Source organism: Clytia hemisphaerica, unplaced genomic scaffold, assembly GCF_902728285.1.
Source record: "Clytia hemisphaerica strain Z4C2 unplaced genomic scaffold, Clytia hemisphaerica genome assembly, whole genome shotgun sequence".
Classification (NCBI taxonomy): domain Eukaryota; kingdom Metazoa; phylum Cnidaria; class Hydrozoa; order Leptothecata; family Clytiidae; genus Clytia; species Clytia hemisphaerica.
Genome location: NW_027103910.1, coordinates 18,014 through 44,460, shown reverse-complemented (window position 1 = coordinate 44,460; position 26,447 = coordinate 18,014). Strand labels below are relative to the sequence as shown.

Below are 26,447 nucleotides of genomic sequence, written 5' to 3'. Positions count from 1 at the left end.
TAAGTGTTTTATTATCAGGTCTGGCATGTTTTTTTGTGTAATGTAACTTGTTCATTGGTTAAATCACTGGGAGTGTGTTTTGCTCCTCTGAGAATATTAATTTAATTTCCAAAGCCATCTATTATTTGACGAAAATTGCTATTTCGAGAGACGCTTTCTGCTGATCGCAGAATCATTGGGTATGCTTTTTCACTACGCTAGATAGGTAAGTGGTTCTCATCAACGGTCCTTTTCATAAATTTCTAAGGGTTGTAAAAAATATACAATGAAGATTCGTGCTTAACATCAGATTTTGATCGCTTCATATTAACATTTCAGATTTAACTTCGAAAATTGGACATTAAACCTTTGGTTCTCCAAGAGAGGGGTAGAGCTCCCTTGGCTTAATGACCAATTAAACCAAAGATACACCGAAAATAGATTGTTTGCAATAAAATAGCAGACAGAGGTGTGTCGCCTTCTTTGAACATCCATCCAGAGCATGAACATTTATCAGTAGTCAAATGGTTTGGGTTTTGCATAAAGTTAAAGAACTGCCTCTACTGTTGGAGAACTGTTTATAAAAACAACTGACTTATAATTACTTTCAATTAAATTTTGTCAACCATGCTGCAATTAACTCCAAATTCAAAGGGTCGTAAACGCTTTGACAAATGTTTTGGGAGTCAGTAATATTTTCCTATCAATTTTCTTTGTTTCAGCTAATCGATTTTCGCCAGACAGTCTCAGTGAAAAAGCACTAATTCATTTGTGAAAATAAATCCTTAAAAACTCTGTTCGAAATTTTTTGTATTGTCGCGAAATCTTATTCTTGTGAGCACCAATCCCATTAGAACAACCATACACTGCTTCTTCTCTTTTAGGCTCATTCATTGGTCGTGGTAAAGGAATGCGTGACGAAGAAACCCTATTCAGATTCGGTGTAACGTTAAACAGTCTTACGGTATGGCAGGTAGCAGCCAACTCTTTCGAAGAGTTACCTCCCGAACGTTACGGTGTATTTTATTCGGGAGAAGGTAGGTGACGTCACAGAGCTTTATAAACCTTATTCTCAGTTTTCTGAAATTTGTTGCATGGTCTATGATAAGCCTCGGCGAATATCTAACTATTTTAGGGTTGCGGATAGAGATCACTTAGTGGCCTCCATAAATACACCTTTTCGACCGTAGCCACCAATTGACGCACGGGCATTTTTTGTCCGTTTTATCCCACTAAAACTGTCCAAGTCCTTTTTTCGCACCTATACACAATAGAAAAATGTGTCAAAAAGGAGTTTAGTGGAATAAAGCGCGGCAACTGGCGGCTACGGTCGAAAAGGTGTATTAATGACGTTCGCGAAGATTTCTTCAATTACGTCACTTGGAAAAAGTCAATTTGTCAAGTTACTTACTGAAATTGACTTTATTAGTTTTTAGTGTTCCTTACCGTTTTTTGTTAGCGGTTTAAAATGCCTTTGAATCTTCGTCAAATATGCTAATCCAACCCTTAGCGATGCCGTTTTCTTGCGAAAGAAACACTCGCAACAAGTTGATGACTGCTCCACTCTGGACAAATAGTTGTATTTCTTATCCTTACGCGTTCTATTCTTTAGTCAATTTGCCTAGTGGAATTCGCGAATTCCCTTTCGAACAAAGTTTTCACATTTTTTTGCCTTTTTTCAAGCTTATATTATCAAATGGAATTTCGAGATCTTTCGCACCGGCATCCGTAACCTGAAAGGCGGTAAATCAAAACAAGAAGACAGCGGCAAAGATAGGATTTTCTTCTTCTTTTGGCAAGGTCAAGATTGTTCGAGTAGTGATAAAGGTAATCCACTTTTACTATAAGTTCTCAGCACAATTTTTTATTTTTTATCATCGGAAAATTATGAAATATAGAAGACGCTTATGCGAACTGATTTTTAACCAACCTTATTGAAACTTTTCTTTGTCCATTATGAATAATTGCAGTTTGTTTTAAAATTACTAGCTAGTCTTTGACCAAATTATCTTTTACACTGCGTTATACTGGACGTCTGGTACATGCTGACACGCCCCTCTTTTACACTATAAACTGAGACCTGTTCAACATCAGGGAGCTATCACCCATAAAGTCAGATAGTCTTCAAAGAATATCTCAGATCGTTTTTACTGCCTCACATATTCAAATTTAGCTTAACTCTCTTTTTGATCAATGGTTCTTTTTTTGTATAGGAACGGCCGCTTTGATGACAGTGGAAATGGACACTGAAGAAGGTCCTCAGGTAATATTACAATAGCTTTTGATGTTTTTCGATCTCCCTTTTCCCGTTTTTTTGATCAACAATCAAATGATTTTGACTTTGATTAGAATTTTTTTTGCCATGACCTTACAGTCGTGCACTTTACTCCACTTCAATTCTCCTGTAATCACATGAAATTGAGGCCTGGCAGATGGTTCTATTCAGATCACAGTCTATTTTCTTTTCTGAAGTTTTTTGTTGCTTTTCTTTTCCTGCTTACACCGGCCCTTATTAGTGTTAATATTTTCCAATCCCATGAAAAATACAGCCATAATAAAGCATAGCTTCTCTTCTTCGATCCTTCAGATTCCAGTGCAACAAGGAAAAGAACCTCCAGCATTCTTTCAACTGTTCGACGGCAAAATGGTCATCCATGCTGGAAAGTACGATGCCTTAGTTTTAATTGCAATAATTTCTTACCTTGCTGGGAATTTAGAAGGTCGAGGTCGAGTCTGGGCGAGTGAACTTAAAATCGACGAATGATTGGACATTCACTTGTTTTCAACTGAGCATTTTCAGAAATAAGACACAATTGTTACTCTTTGGAGTACAGTAGTTTTTATCTAACTCAATCCTCTATCAACGCAAATGTATCCTTAACTAACTCGAGCAATTTTTCTCTTCCCTTCAATTAAAAATGCCTTCTAAATTTCAATTTCCATAACTCAAAATTTTCTTAACTCGAACAACTTTGAGTTTTTCGTGCTGATTCGAATTGTGGAGACTGAACCGTATTTTTAATTTTTGTAAAGTTTTACGAATCTTATCTCAACCTGCAGATTATCAGACGATCCATCGTACAAAAAGAATCGAATGTACTGGGTACGAAATGAAGTGGATGTCGAAACTTGTCTCGTTGAAGTCAAATTGTCGTAAGTTCATGTATACAATAAACATTATAGTGGTCCGTGCTGTAAAGATATAACATTTGACCACGGTGCACAAGATCGCGGTTTCAATCCCCGGCCAGGTCATACCAAAAATTTCAAACGGGTACTTTATGCCTTTATGCTTTAAAATGCTGAGCAAATAAAGAGAGGGATCACAGGTAAATACTCTACCGTCAAAATGAGTCGACTACCACTACGATGGCAAGTCTTGCTTACTTATTAATTTACAATATACATCCCTGTGCCACATGAGATTCCCGGTGAGAGAAACACCTGAAACTCCACCCATTTTGAAGACTTCGCTGAATATTCCACTAGCGAGCTTAACTTTCTATTATCATCAACATGAAAAATATGAGCAATCTGATTGACTAAAAACGTGTACATAAATGCTGTATTTTCATATTGTACCGTATAAATACAAGACCGCGTTCAAAAAAGGGGTCTGGTAAGCGCGAGATCATATTTTGTACATTTCATGATTACAAAGGTTTTCTCTTCGCTTCCAATACACAACAACTTATCAAAAGAGTTTATGAAAGGAATGTTTTGATCTTTTTAATGACCATTTGATTTTCTTTTCGAATGTTTTGATGTTGATTTCATTTCAAAGTAAAAAGAAAAAATTTTGGAAGAGAAAAACAAAACAAAGAAGAAGAGACACAAATGGAGAGAGAAAATTATATATCCGTTAAAATCTGACACGTGTTCATTTTATCCTAACAACTGATTAGAAAAAAATCACCGTGTCTTTGAGACACATTTTCCACCTAACCTTCTGTAAAACTGAAGACAGGATCAACTCTAGTGTGTCGACCTTTAGTTTTCTATGTTTCGTTCTTCTTCCATAAAATTGCAATTGTTTTAGACAATCATCTTCGAGAGTTAGAGGGCCTAAAACCGTGGCTTTTTGCATAATTTATTTATATATGTTTACTGTAATTTTCCTCAGCTCCGCTTCACTACGCTCGCGTGGCTGCTTCGTAATCATCAATGGCGAAGAGAAAAAATTATATCTATGGCAAGGTATCAAGGCTAGTTCATCGACCATCGAAAGATCCGAACAGGCTGCTAAAAACCTACAAAAGAAGTGAGTTATTAGCGAATTTATGTATCGGATGATATCGAGGGAGAGGGCAAGTGAGATCAATGCAAAATAAAGACGGTAGTTGATGTACGACTCTATATCACATTTGCTCACCTTAATTTATACGAAGGAATTTAGGTATTTTTACCGTCGTCGAGCAAAGTGGACGGCGATTTTAGAGACTTTGCTTTATACCGTCTCGTACGATTTATCAAATGTATAAACCTGGTATTATTACTTACAGCATGATAATTGCTAAAATCACCTTATCTTAACGGACGCGTTTCGGGAGCCAGTTTCTTAGCCGGTTTCAATAACTGTTTAGAATGTATACAGTATAGAAAATTATCCAATGTCATAAACAACTCTTTTATGTCATCACTATTTGGCCCAGCATCGGACCTTACATCAGCATGTCGCTGTGTGTGGTGCTGAATTCTTGAGAAGCCGGTTATTTGTCAAATCAAGTCATTTTGGAAGAAATGGCGCCTAGTTATTATTTTTTTGACTCAATGGGCCTTCAGACCATACAGACTACTGATTAATCTTCTTTTATGTTGCACTTTTCAGCATTTCGAAACTTGGTTCAAAATCCTTCGAAATGATCCACGTGTCTGAAGGTGAAGAAGACAATGCATTATGGGATACGTTGGGAGACGAAGAAGACTATATGTCATACATTGAAGGTACATTTTACTCTCTACGACATACCACCCGGTTTTAGGGATCAGAATAATTATAGGAAACTCCCTAAAGACGGGTTGTATTTGAAAGGACTGAAGAAATCGCTTATTTGTAAAACATGTTTTCTTCCCTGGCCCCTAAACAAAGAAATTAGATTTCAATTAGTGATCCCGGTTTTCCCATCATTCAAATGATCCCTTAAGAAGTTTAACGGAATTAGACTGGGGTCGTCTTCAATATGAGATTCGTATAGATTTCGGGGCTAATTTTCAATTTAATTTTAGTAAAACGATTTTACTGTATTGCTTTTCGAATAACTATTTCGAACATTTTCAAAGTTCACGTGATCAAAACCAACTAACAGACGCGTAATTGACACGCGGCATTGTTTTGTTCGTGTGTTTCATGACAACATTTTATGTACATGGCATCGTATTTACATCTCCTATGTCTTCAATCAAGCACTTGTCATCTTATCCATATTACAATAAGCAAAATTATAGCGCCCATAAAATCTCATCAAACCATCAAACAATCAAGCACTCGTCATCCTGTCTTATGCTATATATATGTTATACGCGACATTTTTCAAGCAAACTTATGGTGCCCATAAAGTTTCATCAAACCATCAAACGTTAAACTTTCATTGAATCGCAGAACGGATCCAGCAAAACCTGAACTCACAACCATATCTAACGGCATAAATAAAGCTTCGTTACTAGGGCCCTTTCATATACAAAGTACATTATCACGAGTATTGTTTTAATTCTGTATCTTTAACACTTTGTCATACAGTCAGTGGCATGTCATTTGTCGCCATGCATATATGTCATTCAAGTAATCATGTAAACTCAATTTAGTTGATTCGTTTTTAATAAGATCATCATAAAAAATTGAGATGAGGGTACTTCTCAAAAGCCACAAAAATTAAAGAAATTAAATGAAAAATGATAGGAGACTATTTTTATTCAAAGATTTTAAAGATTTTGAAATACTTTGCTCAAAATTATCTTACCAATGAGGTATTATTGATTTTTATGATATCTTTTCTCTTTTAAAAGCAATGCACGAACTACCATTTTTCTTGAGACAAACTTTCAGTTCATGACATGAAGTTTCCATCTTGTTACATTTGCACAGTCATCGGTGTGTATGTTATCGTATAACCAAAACTAATCATTAGCTTTGGTTTCAAAGTAAATTTCTAAACAACATGTTTATAGCTCTTAAAGGTTTTGTTTTCAAATAAGAGTGAAGTCATTTGCTTACTCATCAATCTTAATTCATAAGCTTTTTCACATTTAATTGATACGGATGTGGAGCAAGATTGGTCAGAAAGAGGAAAAGAAAAACTTTTTTTTTGCTTTTATAAGCATATGATAGCAATAGGCAGACACTGTCCCGATAGGAAATATGTGTCTGGTGTCTGATATGAAACGGGAACACTTATATCAAAATAAAACCTTTAAACAGACATATAATTCAAGTGAACGTAATTAACAACCTCTCTCTATGCATGTTTCATTTTATCTCAACTAGAAAAGCATGATACTGACACCGACACTTCTCAACGACAACGCCGGCGACGACGTATAACATTTGACGTTGAAATTTCTAAAAATGACGGTGATACTACTACACAATTTTACATGCACATATACGCACGTTTAAATTGACTTTACTTTTAGGCGTTTTATTAGAAGGAACTAATTTGGTTTACAAGTCATCTGGGATTACGGTATCTGACCTACAGTAGCGTGGTAGAGAAAGTATTTCTAACATCTGGCAAAATGATTTAACATTATGCTAATGGGATTTAGATATTGTATTGAAACAAATGTTAGATGGCGGTAGAAGCTTATAATGAAGTTTTCTTAGCAGTGGTCTTGTTAATACAAACCCTCTGTGAAAATAAGCGCTTTTAAACGCCTGGAATTGTAAATTCGATGACATCTTGGTTATTGAGATTTTATTGACCCGAGGTGATGTCATAATAAGCAGATATTCGACAAGAAAAATCGGATCTCGAAAATTATTAGTCAAGCTTGATGATATTAAAAGATAGTAAAAATATCATTAAAGCGAGACTGAATAATTTCGATATCCGATTTTTCACGTTGAATATATGGTTTATCGTTCACCAATTAGCAGGAAAGCATTCTAATTTCCCTATTGCGTATTGCAATCAGTCTTTCTCTCTTTTTATGACATTTTCGAACGTTTTACTATCTTATTTAAGGATGTCAATTTCATTGTTTTTTTCTCTTAAATTACAAAACGTTCGAATTTCATTTTTCTTTTGTTAAAACTTTCTTTTTATCTGTTTCTATATATGTGACATTTAAATAATTATTTGATCAAAAGCTATTTTCTTTATGCTCGCTGCTACAGAAGAGATATTTTGCTATCGGATATCTAAAAATATTCGACAGTGCGTTTTTTATTTAATATTAGAGTTTACATACCGAAATTCTTCATGGTTGTAAACAAAGATATCCAACTTTCATTTCAGTGGCCAAAACGTTCGATTTCACTCCACGCTGTTTCGCTTTCGACAGTCTCCACGGATATTTCCGCTTTACGGAAATCACCAGTACTGCATACAGTCCGGAACACATATGTCCGTTTCCGGTCTTGCAAAATGACCTATACGAATTGTCACAGCCAGGTATGAGATTGATCGTCATTGTATTGTGGGTGAGAATTGCTATTGTAGCACTTCCTTTATCTTTGTTAGAAGATCATGGATCATGGGTTTTCTGCCGTTTTGAGTAAAAAAATTGTCAATTCTTCAGGGTTATCTGCTTGTTTTTCTCCAATAAAAGATCTAGTGGTGAGGAATTGTTGCAGGCAAAGCCAAAAAAACGAAATCTGCTATATTACTCCGGGTCATTCTTTCAGTGCCATCCAGACTATCAAAAAGTTGCCCCCGGGCTATTACGTTCATAAAACTACATCATACCAAACCCATGTTCACTGGCTCTAGAGTCTCTTTCATATGACGTGGTTTAATTCTAACCACTTGTGTATTTTCTCGTATCCAGGTCTCGTGTTCATCGACTTGAAATACAAAATGTTTTTATGGCAAGGTTGGTGGCCTGCTTCTGATGATGAAACAATCGATTCTAAAGGTCCTAACACACATGCAGAAAAACATAGGTTTGACGTCAATAGAAAGTTGGCAATGGAATCAGTCATGAATTATGCAGAAGGTGAGGAAGTCGTTGACTGGAACCCAGTCCCTTTGTTCGGTTTTTAATGATTCTGAGCGCTCACGATTGTAACACGTCCATAAGTACACGCTTTTCTTTATAAGAATGGTGTAACTCCATTTCATCATGGATAATCTTAACTTTTTCGGGTAAATCATCCTTGCAATCCATTGAATATCCTTGAATATGATCTAAAAGTGGCATTTTTAGCTTGAGTAGCCAAATTTAGCATTATTCTTAATTTTTTGGCCAATTTTCAACCACAAAGCAAAATTTTGTTTGTTTTTACAGCTTCAGAGGTTATTCTGAAGTGAATCAATGAGTATTTTTAATGAGAAAAACATTGAGGAGCCCCCTTTGTTACCGTAAGTATACTATAAAAATGTTTCTTTTTCTTATTTTGTAGAATGTGGTCGAAACTTATCACGTATCTATTTGGTGTTTGCTGGTTGTGAGCCGCTTGAATTCACCAACATTTGTCCACATTGGCAGCAACGAGAAGAGATCACAAATATTCAAAAAGAGGCTGGTTATCAACCCGGAGAAAAACGAAAATTACAAACTGTCCTTGAACAGCTATCAAAGTAGGTGGTATTGCTAGCCTGATTTACTATGCCCGTATTCACCAAGTTAGAACACATGGCTTACGGTAATGAAGTATTTTCGACTTTTTTATATTGACAGATTTTGAATTTTGCCTTGTTATTCAGTTACAGCTTACTATTAGATTTATCCTAGTGACTGAATTAAACTAGCTTAGATTTTTAGGCTATGTCCTTGCATTGGCGATCCTGGAATATTATTCACTGGATTTCGAAACCAAATGTATATGTTTTTATCACTTTTTCACTCGTTTCAAAATGAGGCAGGTAGCAGTGTTTGTTACGTAATGTGTAAAAAGGACCATCAAGTGGCCCATTGCTGACAAAGGCTGTCAATACTTTATTTTCCGAGTTAATAACTTTTATCAAAAAAATTTTTCTTTAGGGACGAATATACATTGGAAGAATTGAAACAGAAACCACTTCCCGAAGGAGTCGATCCAACAAGGATCGAATATTATTTGAATAAAGAGGACTTTAAGGTAAGAGGGTTCTTCGATACTGAAGTCGCTTTTATCTGAGGATATCCTGCAATTGCAGTACTTTTTGCGCTCTCATACAATATTAAAAATGAAGTTAAATAACGAAAGTACCTAGGGCTCCCATGCTTGTATGCTAATTGAGGGGGGGGGTAATGAAGTAAATTGAAGTTGGCCGCCATGGTGTGGCAACGCAAAAAAAAAATTGACCTTTAAGGAACTGAAATATTATTTTAGGAAACAATGTGAAAATTTGGTTGAAGATTACCCATGATCCATTAACCTCTCCCCAGTGACAGAGGCCTTGCTTTCGTCTGTAGGAAAAAAATCAATCAAAGATTTCATGCGTTAACACTGCAATTCTTTCTCAATTTCTTAAAATTTTGCGAAAATTTAAGCGTTAGGGAACCGTTCTTAACCGTTAACTTTCGAAAGCGTACTTTTAATGTATGTTTGTTCTCGTGTTGTTTCTTTTTTGGTAGTCAGTAGTCGGTATTTCCCCAGCTATCAAATTTCCAACTCGAAACTAGCACGTTCCCAACTCCATACTCAAAAATACCATACCTCCCATTGAATTTCTTTTCGTTTTTTAGAAATTATTCGGCGTGGGCAAAGAAGAATTCCCAAAACTACCACGTTGGAAACAGATCGACCTTAAAAAGAAAACAGGGCTCTTTTAGTAAGTGCAACCATGACAAACACTGTACACCTTTAGAGAGAGATTTAGTATACATGAATGGTCACACATGATAAAATAAAAATGATAAATTTTGTTTGTCCTAAATGAAATCTTTTTTGCAAGATATTTATATATTATTATATTATGATTTCCATGTTATTGTAAAAAGAAACGGCTCAAACAATTTATTTTTCGATCACAACAATTAAACAACGATCTCTAAAATAATGACTGGAAAAATAAGTTGCCTTCTAATAACTTGATAAAATTTCGTGAGTCTGCCAAAAGTTTGTCAAAAGTTTGTTAACCCAGCAAACGCCAAAAATATAATATTTCAAAAGTCTATTTTACACAGAAAGTCTAATTTCGAAAAATTAGTATACATTTAATTTCAGGAGTCAGCGATTTCATGCGATTTCACGAGTTTTATTTTCGCAAAAACGGCAAAAAATCCGCGCAAACGCAAAATTAAATTTCTGGGAAATTCAACCGATTAAAGTATCATTTTTAACGACAGGAGGATATCTAGGAGGCAAAATATTTGAACTATTTTGAGTTTCAAACTGATTTCAACTGCCTAAGGGGAGGTTCTTTTTTCAGATCTATTCCGGTCTTTATTTTAGAGATCGATACAATATACTGACTCATATTTCATATATCATAAATTGTTATAAATTATTTGTGTTTATTTCTCTATATTTGTAAATCTTCAATTTATTCATTACTACTACTCTAAACTTCGAAAAGTTTTAAGCTGCTAGCTTCCGTTCTGCTTGTTGTAGTCTACCTGTGAATTTTTAGGAATCTTCGAGTAAGGCTCGGGGGGGGGGGCCTAGTCTGTAATTGTAGATAAAAAATCTGTATTTTCCTGTCTAGTCGTTCAAATTCAAAGCAAGTGTTATTTGTGAAGCTATTTGATATTTAAAAGTTATCTTCTATTTAAAAACTAAAATGTACATCACTCCGAGTTCTGTGCTTACGCACTAATCATATGAACAGTAATGATTGAAAAATTTGAAATTCGACGTAAAAAGTTACAAAACTGGATAATTTGTGCTAGAAAACTAAGTACTAGAAACAATGATATTTAACTTGAATCAACGAAACGAGTTTTAGTGTCTTAAAATTATTAGGAGACTAAATTGGATCGAGCAGGGATATGTTATAGCGGAACTGGATGAAGGACGAGAATTCCTTAGCGGATTGCTTCTTTGTCTTTTCTATTGTAAACTGTTGATATTAGAAATCCATCTCTGTTCCCCTTGAGTGTTCTGTTTTATAAGAAAAATGAAGCAGACAAAGTATTCATGCAGTACGTTTGCACATATTTTGCTACGATGTTCCCGCTTTTCATCAAAATAATATTTGCAGAAGATACCCCAAAATCTTCCTTGTAAATGAAATCTATTTTTATCAGCGTGTGTTATGAATTTGAGAAGCTTTCATGATTTCTCTTTAAAAATTTCGGATGTAAATATTTTGACAAATATTGTTTCAATTGACTTGAAATTTTTCCATAATCAGACATACCGACTTGCTATCTGAAAATATCAGTTAGAAAGTGAGGCACCCCGCGGTGTAGCGCGGTATTTCAAATGAAAAAGTACTATTTATAATCTTACAGAAGAAATTTCTAATAACTAATGTTTTTCATTTTTTTTAAATTGTCATTCACCAATGTTTTACAGACCCTCTTGATAATTAAAAGTTTTTAATCGTGAACGATAAATGCAGCAGCAGAATCATTGGCTAAGAGGAAATCCAAATTTCACGAGTTTGTAATGAAAAAAGTTAAATTTCATATCAAATTTTAATGTCAGGGACAGAGATAGAACAAAGATTTTTTAAATGTGCGTTATCCAGCTCCGCTATAACATATCCCTGGATCGAGATGAAGTTTTTACAAGCTCTAATTTGATTTGGTTGGTCGTTAACCAGTAATAAAATAACTTTGTTACTTTTTCTAAAGAACGCGTCATTTTCATTACTTCAGCAAATGGCCAAATTATTAAAGTATCTTATAAAAACTCCATCTCATCTGGCTTAATTACCACTACTGCCATCTTCATACGGCATTTCCTTTTCAGTTTTAGGATCTTCTTTATTATTTTCAAGGTAAAACAGGGAATTTTTATTGTATAAAGGAATAAATTTTTTTGTTTATATTTTTTCAATATGATTATATTACATTTGTTTTAACATCCAAAATATTTTGTCCGTTTTAATTTGTTAAAACTCCAAAAAATTATATGGTGCACAACCAATATGAGCTCAAATACAAATGCGTGTTTTTTTTATAAACATACAATAATCCAAAAAAAAACTAGCTTAGAGATGCTTAGATAAAGAGCTGAAAAACGCTTTCTGACAAGGCTGAAAAATGCTTTCAGGATGCTTATATTCTAAGCAAAATTGTAGGGATATTCTAAAAACTCGTAAAATTTCAGCCAAAAACAGCAAAATTAGAAAATATAGGCTCAAGGTCATTGTTAGCATATAAAGTATGGGGCCCTCAATACGTCGATCAAATCTGGAAATTTAGACCATAGTTTGGAAATGTGATTTAGAAGGTTTTGGGTTTAAATTTGTTTGATAAAATGTTTACAGTATACCCCTTGTTGTTAAACGCAGGTTTAAATTTAAATTATTAAGTCCAGTGGTAATAGGAGAAGAAGAAGTTTAAGAAGTTTAATTGTAGTTTTATTTCTCTGTTCAAGTTGTATAATTATGAAATTTGTGTTATTGATATTACAAAACTTTTCTATTTTTCTGCAGTCATTTCTAGCTTTTTCTTTTCAGTGTACAGTATATGGCCCCCAAAACGGAGACGGCCCCCAAAACGGAGGTCGTCATTAAAATGAGGATTCTGACTTATAGATTTATCAGAATTAAACGATTTTTGTTTATTTTGAAAGAATGATGGTTACACTTAAAAATGAGTATGTTTTTGATGGTTTGAGACAGATTCAAAATAACATATTTGCGTCTGAAGGAAATATTTTAACACCAAACTTAGATAAAAATTGCATATAACTCACTCTAGCTCCTTGGATATTGAAAATAAGTTATGAAAATGGGGTATAGGAAACTTTCTACACCTAATGCCGTTCAGAAAATGCAGTTACATCTGTGACTTTAGAGGATGGGTAAAAGATATAGCATCTTAAAGGTCAACCAGTATTTTGGGACCTTAGAATCAGCATTGATAAAACCGAAAATTCTAAATATGACAAACAGCAAAAAAACTTGGAATTCCATTCCTATCAGCTTGAAATAATAGTTTATAACAAAAAATTAACATTATAAATAAAAATTCTCACTGAATCAGCAAAAACGGCAAATTCTGGCAATTTTTTGCAAAATATAGGAGAAAAAAACCTTAAAATCTTAATATTTTCAGTTTCAGTTAAGCTTTTTTTCTAAAATTTTCACAGTATATTCGATGCATGAATGGAACTGTTTTCAAAAGAGATTGGTTTTCAGAAACTTGATTAAGACGTTGTTAAATCAAAATTGTCATTTTGAAAATTTCTAAAATTTCAGTTTGGACTTTGCAATGGGCTCTTCCAGAAAAAATCCGTTCATGGGGGGTGGAGGATGAATTGTCCAGGGGTATTGAAAAAATACCAAAAAATTGCAATGTCCAGGGGGTAAATTCCAATGTCCAGGGGTAATTTTTTGTGTCCACGGGGTTGATTTGATGTTTGTCCAGGGGTATAACCCGTGTCCAGGGGGTTAAAAATCAAAATGTCCAGGGGTAATTCATGAAAAAATTAATATATCCTCCACCCCCCATGAACGGATTTTTTCTGGAAGAGCCCAATATCGAAAATCTTGAAATATTTCATAAAAATCATAAATTTTACATCCATCGGGTCGTAAATTTAAGGGTAAACACAAATATGTTCATAGTTTTCCCCCCTATTACCACTGGGCTTAATAATTTGATTTTAACTACACCTACGTTTTGGGGGCCCCAAACCTGCATTTTGACAACCAGGGGTATACTGTAAAAATTTTATCAAACAAACTTATGCCCAAAACTCTCTAAATCACATTTCCAAACTATGGTCAAAATTTTGTATTCATATCTTAAAGATATCTCGAGAAATCACTAAAATTGCAAACCTCCGTTTTGGGGGCCATTTAAAAAAGCTACCTATCTTTAAGCGATTGAAAAATATTGTTGAAATTGAAAATTTTGAAAAAGAACTTCCTGGAAAAAAAGTAGAGATGTTAAAGTTTTTTATGCAGCAAAAATTTTTGTAAAACCTCTTTTCCTCTAGAAATATTTTGAAATAATCTGGAAACATGACAGCAACATTGAGACACCGTATGCCTTTTTCATGGAAAGTTTTTTTATTTCACTATTCCAATTGTAACATGACAAAAGGACTGCGATACCATTTATCTCCCTTTATACCAAGGTGGCATGACGACAGCAACATTGAGACACCACGAGCATAAATATTTTACATCCAAAGTTTTTTGTTTTACTCTTCAATTTGTAACATGACAAAAGCACTGCAATACTGATCATCTCCTTTCAAAGATACAACTGTCCCATTGAGTGGAATTTTCAACTTTTTGTCTTCTTTGTTCCAATGAAGAATGTAAACGTTTTTACACCAAGGTGGTAAGATGACAGCAACATTGAGACACCATGAACCTTGATGTCCACTCGAATAACTTGCTATATCATGTGAATGTTTTGTCCATTTCATGTCTCGAGTTGTCCTGTTAAAATTATCGTAGGTGTTGTGATCTATAACGGAGATGTATTTCACTATGTAAGGTGAACAAAGTTTTATATGGTTGTTTATCATCACTCCTCGATCAATTGCATTTGCAAACTGATATAACCTTGTATTCCAAGACTTTGAGTATACAGTACCTTGATAACGATTCACATCGTTTTTCATTTGTTGAAGGTAATTACAATCTCCATTGAAATCTTCGTTTGTATTGATTTGTTGGACAAAATCATTCCATTGTTTTGCATCTCCATTTTTTATATAATCTTTATCGTAAAGGTACTTTTTTATTCGAAAATTCTCTCTTACATTAACGTCACTCAATGTTCCATGTAATTTACCGACGGTCTTTGCAAATGTTTTCAAATTTTCAACATCTTTTCTCTGTCCCTTTAAAGTCTTTTCAATGTCTTTAGGATTTTCCTTTTCTAATAATTGAAGTTTTTGATGAATATTCAAAACATTGTCATTTTGTTGTTGAAGCATTTGGTTTAAGTTTGCATTTTCATTTTTCAACGATTCGATTTCCTTAGTATTTTTTATGAGAAGATTGGATTGGGTCTCATATTTGTCCAGCAGATCCTTGTTTTCTACTTCAATTTTGTCCATTCTTTCTTCTAAACGTTCGATTGTTTTGTTTTGGTTTTCGAAGAGTGTTCGATTTTCTAGTCTCTCTTTTGCCAACACATTTACGACGTTCAAAAGCAAAGCTTCGTGGATTTGTCGATTCATTGCGTTGTGTTTTGGTAAATTTTGCACCTCGAACTAAAAACAAACGGAATGTATAAGAGATGACGAACATGATAGAAACTGGAGAAATTGAAGTGAAAACAACTTATTCAAATCTTGTGTTCTTTATACAATTGACTTTCGCTAATTCAAACTCAAAGAATCTAATTTGTCAGAGACTCGAATGGAAAGCAATTTAGGAAGGTCTCGCCTTGACAGGGAAAATTAGTTCGATTTATAGAGAAATTCGATTAACAGAAGTTCAAATTAGCATGGAGGCCATTTTTACTAAAAATGATTTCTAATTAGCCTCCGTCTCAGAACGCGGTCAGAAGATTTTGCGGATAATTTCTCAGCCAAAATGCATCCAGTGAAATGTGAGTAATGTATCATGATTCAAGTCGACTGACATAATTATACACATAATATATGTTACAAGTTCTGCCTATGGATTCTCAAGCTCGGCTATAATAAAACTATTACATGTTAGTAGCAGACCCGACTGACCAATGTTATGTAGCTGGTTGGAACATGAGTTTCTGCTGGAAAGATGCAGTTTGTTTTCAAGTTAAATCTTCAAAATAAAACAAACTGTGTGGGTTTCTTTACTTCCAAACAACCTACCAATAGTTTTGGAACACTCCATAATAAAGGAAGATGGCTCTTCTTGTGGATTGGCTTTCTGATACACCATATAAACACGATGTGACATGAAAGTGAAGAGACATGATTTGTTGGTTTTTGTTTGATTTGTTGACTCATAATCTCATGGCAAATCAATTGTAAAAGGGGTTACGCACGATACGAAAATCTCGTGTTCGCAAGCGAAAGGTTTTTTAGACTACATACCGTAGGATTGCTAAACTTCCTTATTATATTCCCAGCGAAACTTTCCGATTGCTAGTGTACAACGGAAAAGGACCAAAACGCCAAAAAGTAGACAGGGCAGGTATGTTTTCCCGGGAATGAGAAAGTTAGCCATTTTATGATACAATTTTAAAAAGTTGTACCCAGCCGTTTGAGTGATGCGTGATCGGGAAATAATTCAAGGCATGATTTGGGCTATTTTCACGATATTTGCATGGTGAACAAACCTTTTTGGGTAATTTTCATGATCGTCACGGGAGCAAGGAAAATTTCTATCAATGCATTTTAAACATGTACTCTTGGGTGCCAAATAAACGGGGGGTTCGAATAAATGGGGGGGTTGGAAAAAGTTTTCAAATTAAATAAACGGGGGGGGGACCTAATTACCGGGGGGTTGGAAAATGGACCTTTAAAAACCCTAAAAAGGGTCAAAATAGACTAAATTTAGGCTTTTCAGAGTAAAACAAGGAATTTTCCTTTTTGTAGCTGGGAATTTTTTCAAAAATTAATAAACGGGGGGGTCCTAATAAGGTCCGGGGGGGTCCTAATAAGGTCCGGGGGGGGGTTGGAAAAAAATCGAAAAATTAACAACCGGGGGGGCCTGTTTATTTGGCACCTAAGAGTACAAACTCTGGTGAACCAAAAAAAAGTTGATATTCTATTTTCAAAACAAACTGCTTTTTTGAAGTTTTTTTAACTAACTTAAAATTTCAACCTAAAATACTTTTTCTCTAGTTTCGTTTTCTTAAATCAGGGGGTAATGTATATCTACAAAAATTGATCTTGTTCATCAAAAATTGAGAATATTTTACAACAAGAAAACCAAAGGAAAATTTATATTTTCAAAATAGATGAAATATTTTGCATATTCTTTCATATATAAAATACTGGAAAAAAGGTTTAATATATAAAATATTGGAGAAAAGGTAAAACATAAAATATTGAAAAAAAGGTAAAAAATTATAGCATCTAAAAGTTATATTTTTTGAAATGCATGTCGAAAAGTAAAAAACTTTCAAAACAGGGAAACAATTTCATAAGAACAACGAGGCTCAAAATCGCCAAAAAATAAGAACAATTTAAGAACAATGCTGAGCCTGAAACTGCTCAATTTCAATCAATTTAGGGGTCAAGGTAATAAAAATTGGGTATAATTCCTAACATACCTATTAATAAGAACATGATAGAAGCTCAAAGTGCAAAAAAAAATAAAAAATACGTACTAGTTATCGCATGACTTCGAGTGCAATACGAGAAATATTTTACGAGTGCCGAGATTTTTCCGTAATATTTTTCCGAGCCTTTAGGCGAGGAAAAATATCGGTAAAATCTCGGAACGAGTAAAATATCGAGTATTGCACGAGAAGTCATGTGATAACTAATTTATTGTCGACTCAAAAAAATTGTCCTGATATAAATCTCTTTTTGTTTTTGTTTTAAAACTTACTTCCGCCTTGCTTCTTTCTTCTGTGTAGTTTCGAATGTTTTTATTCGAAAATCTAATTCGAACGTTAGATTCGAACAAAAAAATTCGATATGTTCCCGCAGAAAATATTCACACAAAAACAAAACAGAAAAGCATTTTTCGATCATTTTCGATCCAGAAGTTTTGTTTTGAAGAGTTGCAGATTTTTCAAAGATGTATTTGAAAGTTTCTAGATTGATAATTCAAAATGCAGATGGTGTACAGTATTGTTTCGATAGACAAGAAACCCTTCATCATTGGATTAATCAGATTGATAACATTCAGTCTTTTTCTATGTTTTTGTTTCGATGCATGGAAAAGAATAGCAGAGGAATGAAAGGAGTCCCATGATGGAAATGTATGCTTGTAATAATGGTTAAAGAACAACATTTTTTCAAGAGCAATACAATTTGGATACTTTCTTGATTATCGTCAAGCTTTCAATGTTTTGAATTTTAGAAGGAAGATGTAATGATTGTTGAGTTGAAAATTCAAGGACGTACCTCGTCGAGAACGAGAATTAGGAGAGAACTTTCATAAAAATCACTCGTCATTTGGTTTAATACAAGACATTTCACTTCCCTTGCTATGTTATGAGAAATTTTATTGGCAAACATTCAAGAATCTCAAGTTTTTTTGTATGCATGGTCCATGGATAAAAAAAAACTGTTTGGTTTTATCACACGAACGAATTTTATACGAAAAGCTGAAAATATTTGGGTGGTCTCAAGTAGTTTTATAATTTCTTAGTTCATCAGATTTGATTTTAGTGTCTTTTATGGAAGAACTCCAAAGTAAAAGTTAATCTGAAAATATTTTTGTTGCGTTTTCCCTTTGACTCCCAAGTCAGTTTCTCCGAAAGTCAGTTCTTTTCGGCTGTTTTGTTTTGATTTTTCTCCCGCCGCTTACCCAGTCCCCCAAAAGTCAACGCGGTCATATTTCCATACTAGAGAAATATGAAATATCGCAAATATCTCGATGCTCTCGACCAATCAAAACGCTGATATTTTTTTGGGTCGGCAATAATGGGAAATATTTTCATAATCTGAAAGAACATCGAAAGGAAAAAATTCCCCTAGCAGAAGGCATTTTGTAATTTTCAAAAGCATGCTGTAAAAGCAAAAAAATGTCACATTGGCAATCATAATTTCCAAAAAGAAAAAAAGAAAAAAAGTCTTCATGCCAGGATATTGCTTGAAAAAATTTTCAATTGAAGCAAAAATAAAAAAATGTAGCATTTCTGGAAACCAACCGGGTGAAAAATAATAATTTTCTGATCTGGCCGCAGACTATGGATTCATCTATATAGTTCATTATAAAAAAAATCAAGTTGGAGTATTTAAGCTATAAAAGTAGTTTGGTTAGATATTCCCACTTGTAGATCAAGAATTGTTTGTTAGTTTAGTTAGTAGTTGATACATTAGTATATTCAGGGCTTACTTCATACTGTTTGTACATAAAAGTTATTGTTAAAGTTCTATAAAAAATCAAAATTTATTTCACTACATAAAAATAGAAGCTTTTCGGCTTACGCCATCATAATTAAAGTTCTATTTCAATGATCTTATATATATATTACTTAAGTCATCAAAAAAATCAAATTACAAATAAAATTTTTTTTTCTGGCCGGCCGCATCAAAGCTTTTTTCCTTCACCCGCATTCCGGAAACACTACATTTTTTTTATTTTTGCCTGACAGCAAAACTTTTCTACATTTTTTAAATGCATGTGGAAGAAAATGTCAAGTCAACGACAAACATTTTCCACATTTTAAACGCACGGGGAAGAAAATGTCCAAGTTCACAGCAAAAATTTCCACGTTTTAAAAGCACGTGAAAGAAAATGTCCAAATTCACAGCAAAAATTTCCACGTTTAAATGCACGTGGAAGAAAATATCCAAATTCAAAACCAAAAGTTTTCCACATTCAAAATGCACGTGGAAGAAAATGTCCAAATTCACAGCAAAAGTTTCCACGTTTTAAAAAACGCACGTGCAAGAAAATGTCCAAACTCACAACCAAAAGTTTTCCACGTTTTAAACGCACATGGAAGAAAATGTCCAAATTCATAACCAAAAGTTTTCCACGTTTAAAAGGCACGTAGAAGAAAATGTCCAAGTTCACAGCAAAAATTTTCACGTTTTAAAAGCACGTGGTGAAAGATGAAAATGTCCAAATTAGCAGCAAAAATTTCCACGATTTAAACACACGTGGAGGAAAATATCCAAATTCACAACCAAAGATTTTCCACATTTAAAATGCACGTGGAAAAAATGTCCAAATTCACAGCAAAAGTTTCCACGTTTAAAAAAATGCACGTGCAAGAAAATGTCCAAACTCATAACCAAAAGTTTTCCACGTTTTAAACGCACGTGGAAGAAAATGTCCAAATTCATAAACAAAAGTTTTCCACGTTTAAAACGCACGTAGAAGAAAATGTCCAAATTCACAGCAAAAATTTCCACATTTTATAACGCACGTGCAAGAAAATGTCCAAATTCAAACCAAAAGTTTTCCACGTTGCATTTTTTAAAACATCAATCATCAATCAGTAAATTTTGCTCTGGGTTTAAATTTTTACATTAAAGCTAACCAGTTCATATCCAACCACAACCATTTCCTTGGGTGACGCATCTACCATCTGACCATCATAAAAAAGCGGCTAGTTCGAAACGCAGGTCACAGGTCACAGGTCGCAGGTCACAGGTCACAGGTCAGTGATGACAGGTTGACTCTAATCAATGTCATTGCAGAGGAAAATGTTTGGAAAACACAAAGAATTATCAAAAACATAATTCTCAAGCAATTTCATCCATATAAAACCATTTCAAACATCAATATTTAACCATGTGCTTTTATCGATCTTTCGCAGTTTGCGCCGTGTATAACGCAGACCAGAAAATTTAAAACCATATTATACGTATAACAGGTATATTACATATTGTAATGTTTGTAATGTTATATGATGGTTACATATAATAAAACTCATCGCTCTAAAACTACCTTCTCAGAGAACTCACGAGCTTCTGATTGGTGTAATTTTATATCCAGCCATATTGTTATCGTCACATTCGGTATGCTAAATATTTTTGGTGTTTTTCTCTTGTAAGACATGATATTTTGTGATTCTGTCAACATTTTTGTCAAAAATTGTCATTAAGTCATTAAAATAACAATTGAATGATTGATTAGTTTCATCCTTCTAAAATTGGAGCTAATTTATTAGCTTAGGTTAATTATCGAACCTACTTCTACTGCACACAGATTCCATGGGCTAAACATCCCGCTTTTGCGGGTAATTAATTCCCGTCGTTACTTCTCCGCCATCTTTATTTTCAATCATCGGCTGACGGCAATTTTCTCTAACTAGTATTCCAACGCAGATCCTATAAATCAGACTCCATTTGCATACCCCATCTCTGCCAGATAGCTTCAAAATAATTTTATATCATTTCAATATGAAATTTAACAAAAGTCTAAAACTCAGTTTGTTCCTGTTTTTGATCACTCATGTTGATTGTGGTCCAAAAGCGAAGAAACCAAAAACAGATGAAAAATCATTAACACCACCAAATGATGATCAACTGGCATCTAATTCTGCAAAGGGAACCATCAACCCTCACACGTTCACACGCGACGATTGGAACAACTTATTGAGAGAGGAAGTTGTACTAATTGCTGAGAGCCAGAACCTCAACCCAAACACCCTTACTGATGCTACCCTTAGATCAGTCCTGTTCGACATTTACAACCCTCCTACGACTAATAGTACTTCTGGCGGTAATGTATCCCCGGTTAGACCTGATAATGTACCTATAACTCAATCACCAACACCAACGGACTCTGAACCAAAACATGATGATCCAGCCATGCAACGACCATCTGGCGGAGCTCCAGCAACCAATTCCATTTCAATCGTGAGAGAAGATAACTCCTCAAACCTATCACAAAATCAATTAATGATGCTGATTGACGACAGACTCACATCAACCATGTCTCGTTTCCTAACCAATAACGTCAACAGTCTTACTCCTGGTACTCCTGCAAACTCAGTTCCCCATCAACGCTACGAATCTCAACAACAACAACTCGATCTACCATCTTTGCTGCGACAAAATCAAAACAATCCCTCGGCGCCGGCAAATTTCTTTTCCCTCCATTCTCAACAACAAGACGATCAAAATGGCCGCCCTCAAGAACTTTCGAATTTGCAACTACCTCCCGTCTCAGCCAATGTTATCAACAGGATCAGACGTGGTGAGTTCGTAAATTTTGATTCTTTGCTTCCTCAGAATGTAGGGCGAGCCACCAACACCCATATTTCCCTGAGTTTTGACGGGGATAGTATCTCTTTGGCCAGCAACAACGACACCTCGACAAAAGACAACCCGAAGTACAAAGCAAAAGTCACTGATTTTCTTACTTGGTCCCTAGCTTGGACCTTTTTCTTTCAAATCATGGTACAATTTAAAGCCCATTTGGCTGAGCAACTTCTACAATATCAGCTCTATATTACAAACTTGGCAAATCAATACATCTTTTCAGCCTGGTATAACTATGACAAAGCATTTCGTCAGTCCCTCGCCAACAATCCACAGAAAGTGACGTGGGGCTCAACTGACGGGTATATTTTTAATCTGTATGTAAGGGATCAAATTTTAAGAGCTAAGTGTTTTACCTGTGGCTCCAGTGGCCATCTCTCCCCCTCCTGCCCTGCAAAGGGCAAGAGTCCAGCAGCTCCTAACATGAATAAGTTGCAATCGTTTGGCAGTAGTCAGCAGAGTTTTCAAAAGCCCCGGGCCCCTGGGTTCCCACCCACCCAACCAGGCTCTTTCGGATCAAATTCCCACAGTGTCTCATCCAATTTTCAGGCTCCCTCTCGTTTCTCTGTGCCTTCCCAACATGGTTCCAGGCCACCGCCCTTTCCTGCCCCCCAGCGATCCCAGACTGCCGGCTATAGTGGCCAAGTGTGCCGGAAATGGAACCAAGGGCTGTGTATTCGACCTTCCCATAGCTGCAGATTTCTCCATGTCTGCATCTTCTGTGGGGCCAGTGACCACCCAGGATTCCAGTGCCAGTGATTCTCTTCTACTAGATTCCTTTCCTTCACAGTCTTCTCTACCCACTTCTGTTTCCTCGCCTGTAAATATATCAAATCTCGAGTTTCTTTTGTCAGGGTACTCCCCTGATATTGTTGATTTTTTAATTCATGGTTTTTCCCATGGGTTTCGTTTGGGCTTTGGAGATAGTCCCCTTTCTCACACTGGGAGGAACAATTCTTCGGCTATGATCGTAGGTGACAAAGTTTCAGCGTCCATTATGAAAGAACTAGAACGAGGTCACACCGCAGGCCCCTTTGCTACTTCTCCCCTTCCCAATCTTCACTGTTCTCCTCTTGGATCTGCACCTAAGAATGATGGTTCTTCTCGTATTATCCTTGATTTGTCTCAACCTAACGGCTGTTCAGTGAATGACGGTATCCCTATAGAATCGTGCCACGTGAAATATTCTTCTTTTGATGATGCTGTAGATTTAGTTCATCTCTTGGGTAGAGGTTGCTTCATGGGAAAGATTGACATCAAGCACGCATTCAGGCTTTGTCCAGTTCATCCGGATGATTGGTATCTACTTGGATATTACTGGAGATCTCGTTGGTATGTTGATTTGAGATTGCCATTTGGACTTAGATCTTCTCCTTTTATTTTCACTACCTTTTCTGACGCACTTCAATGGATTTTAGTCGTCAAGTATAACATTACCGCTCTTGTACATTACCTCGATGATTTTTTCGTTGTTGGCAGAACAAAGGAAGAGTGTCAGTCTCGTATGGATCTTATGGTTCAGGTCTTCGACTTCTTAGGTGTTCCCATAGCAAAGGACAAGTTTGAGGGCCCATTGCAGAGGATTGTGTTCTTGGGGATTGAGATAGATTCTGTTGACTTTACCATCCGTCTACCTGCAGACAAGAAACTTAGTCTTTTGAATACTGTTGAATCTTGGCTAGTTCGGAAGAAATGCACCAAGCTTGATCTTCTTTCTCTCATAGGTTCTCTTTCCTTTGCATGCAAGGTTATCAAACCTGGTAGAATTTTCCTGCGTCGTCTCATTAACCTTTCTACTTCTGTAGCTAAGCTCCATCATCATATCTCTCTCTCTAAATCAGTTCAAGAAGATCTTATTATGTGGTCTACTTTCCTCCGCTCTTGGAATGGGAAATCCATTATGCTGAGCCCCGTTGTGTCTTCCAAATCCCTAGCTTTGTCTACGGATGCATCCTTCTTGGGTTTCGGTTCCTTTTTTCAGGGACATTGGTTCTCTGTTCCCTGGCCTTCCCCTCCTGCTCAGCACAAAGGAAAACCTATTCACATTGCTATCCTAGAGTTGTTTGCCATCTATGCTGCTCTCTCTTGCTGGAAACATTCGTTCTTTTCCCAACAAGTCTTGATCTTCACAGACAATGAGACCATTGTCTCTGTCTGGGCTTCTGGTACCTCCAAAGATCCTAGAATCATGTGTATTGTCCGAGCTCTTTTCTTCTTATCTGTAGAAATCAACGCCTCCTTTACTTTCCAACATGTCGCAGGCAAAGACAACATCTTTTCTGATCTTCTATCTCGTCTACAGGTCGAGAAATTCAAATCCATCTGCCCAGCTTCAGATCAATGTCCGTCAGTCATTCACACCTCTATCATGGACCTTTGGGAAGAGATCTTGTCTCATTTCTTGAGACAGTCTACAGCTCCGTCAACACAAAACACCTACAGATCAGGCATCCGTTCTTACACAACATTCTGTCTTTCGAATCAAGTTACTCCTTTTCCAGTCACCGAAGCTTCTTTGTGTTTTTATGCTGTTTCCTTAGCCAATCGCAAGCTATCGTTCAAGACTATTAAAGTGTATATATTCGGGGTCCTTTATCAAAACAATATGCTGGGTCAATTTTCTCGCTTATCAGATTTCAACATCTTATTTCACACTCTTCGCGGAATCCGGCGGTCTCAAGGTAACATTTCTTCTCGACCACCCAGGTCCCCTATCACAATTCAACACCTTCACATCATCCTGGACTATCTCAACCACTCCGGATTCTCACCTACCGACAAAGCCATGTTCCAAGCCGCATCTCTTCTCGCTTTCTTTGGATTACTTAGAGTATCAGAGTACACATGCCCATCCCCCTGCAGATTTGATCCGACTTCCCACCTCCAAGTATCAAATATTTCCTTCAACGCAAATTTTACAATGATGCTTGTCAGAATCAAAGCCAGCAAAACTGACCCATTTCGTCAGGGAACTACAATTAGATTATCCAGCCTTTCCCATCGACTTTGCCCAGTAGCAGCTATGAGAAATTATCTCCAGCCAAATCTACCACAAACGGGTCCTCTTTTTGTCAGATCTAATGGTCAATTTTTTACACGTCGTCAACTAGTTACCCTTTTGAACTTGGCCCTTCCCAATGTACCCAACATAAATACTCACAGTTTTCGAATTGGTGGAGCCTCTGCCGCGCTGTCATCGGGTGCTTCCGATTCAATGATCCGCTCACTAGGACGCTGGACCAGCGACTGTTATCTACGTTATCTCAGAATTTCAGACAATGATATACATCATTTTCAATCCCGCATAGCATCATTAACACTTACCTCTACTATTTGGGACCCAGATAAATGGTAATGTTTTACCATCGACAATAATTGTGTTTAGTTCTTCCTTTTTTCCGTTGTTTTTACTATATTGTTGTTACTATATTGTTGTTACTATGTTGTTTTTGCATTTGGGGTGACTTTGGGTGTGTTGGCTTACCTTCGGTAACCTTAGGGCCTTCTTACTTTCCTAGTGTCATTGTCCTGGCTGCTTTAGCCCATACAGTGCACTGGATATTATGGTTCTCCTTTTTGATTAGCACAGCACATCCCCAATGTTACCCCAAAGCAAACCATTAAGTTTAACGTCATTTCATTTGAATAAATTTCGACTTCATTCAATTATCTTGTCTCCATTTATTCTCAAATCTTTGCTTGGCAAAACAAGATCTTCATTTCGGACATCAGACTAAGGGACTTTGATTCAAGCTTATCTTTTGATCCAATTAGGTAAAACAGGATCACCATTTCGATTACTACTCAAGATACAGTGGCTGTGTTTAGTTTAGGCTATTTTCATATCTCCACAGGTCAGATAATTAATTGGAGCTAATTTATTAGCTTAGGTTAATTATCGAACCTACTTCTACTGCACACAGATTCCATGGGCTAAACATCCCGCTTTTGCGGGTAATTAATTCCCGTCGTTACTTCTCCGCCATCTTTATTTTCAATCATCGGCTGACGGCAATTTTCTCTAACTAGTATTCCAACGCAGATCCTATAAATCAGACTCCATTTGCATACCCCATCTCTGCCAGATAGCTTCAAAATAATTTTACCGCCCACCCACCCGACATGTCTTTCTTGTTTTGCTCCTCTTTTCTTTCTTTTTCAGGTGAACACGATGTCATCAATCAATCGTAACCCAGCGCCTTTTTGTTGGTCCTAGAGTTTTTCCTGATGGCAGGTTTTTTAGCCCAAGGACCGACCATTTGGGATGTGCTGTGTAATCACTAACCGGTAGTTTTTATCTCGAAATCTACCCTTCTCAAAAATCCTAATATTATGGTCTCTTACACTGGCTTGGCCACGGTCCACAGTGCTTACAGATTATATTTACACTGGCTCGGCCACGGTCCACAGTGCTTAC

General features: G+C 35.8%; 2 protein-coding genes across 2 annotated transcripts in view; both read left to right on the top strand.

The window, feature by feature from the left end:
- LOC136809167 (supervillin-like) overlaps positions 1-10,635 on the top strand; it is a 34,561-nt gene extending 23,926 nt beyond the window's left edge. The window contains exons 11-22 of the mRNA XM_067065685.1: positions 864-1,016; positions 1,663-1,806; positions 2,193-2,242; positions 2,567-2,643; positions 3,040-3,132; positions 4,103-4,240; positions 4,808-4,923; positions 7,434-7,589; positions 7,966-8,133; positions 8,540-8,717; positions 9,121-9,217; positions 9,808-10,635. Of these exons, the coding sequence (XP_066921786.1) occupies positions 864-1,016; positions 1,663-1,806; positions 2,193-2,242; positions 2,567-2,643; positions 3,040-3,132; positions 4,103-4,240; positions 4,808-4,923; positions 7,434-7,589; positions 7,966-8,133; positions 8,540-8,717; positions 9,121-9,217; positions 9,808-9,894 (1,457 nt within the window). The 3' untranslated portion in view covers positions 9,895-10,635. The remainder of the gene's footprint in view (positions 1-863; positions 1,017-1,662; positions 1,807-2,192; positions 2,243-2,566; positions 2,644-3,039; positions 3,133-4,102; positions 4,241-4,807; positions 4,924-7,433; positions 7,590-7,965; positions 8,134-8,539; positions 8,718-9,120; positions 9,218-9,807) is intronic.
- A 14,109-nt stretch (positions 10,636-24,744) lies between these two features.
- Positions 24,745-25,394, top strand: LOC136809203 (uncharacterized). The gene has a single exon (XM_067065722.1). The coding sequence runs from the start codon at positions 24,816-24,818 to the stop codon at positions 25,383-25,385; it is 570 nt and encodes a 189-aa protein (XP_066921823.1). The 5' UTR covers positions 24,745-24,815; the 3' UTR covers positions 25,386-25,394.
- Positions 25,395-26,447: the final 1,053 nt, after the last annotated feature.

What these genes read in the sequence shown, in the direction of transcription:
- LOC136809203 (XM_067065722.1), top strand. Translation starts at nt 24,816, where the DNA reads ATGTTCCAAGCCGCATCTCTTCTCGCTTTCTTTGGATTACTTAGAGTA.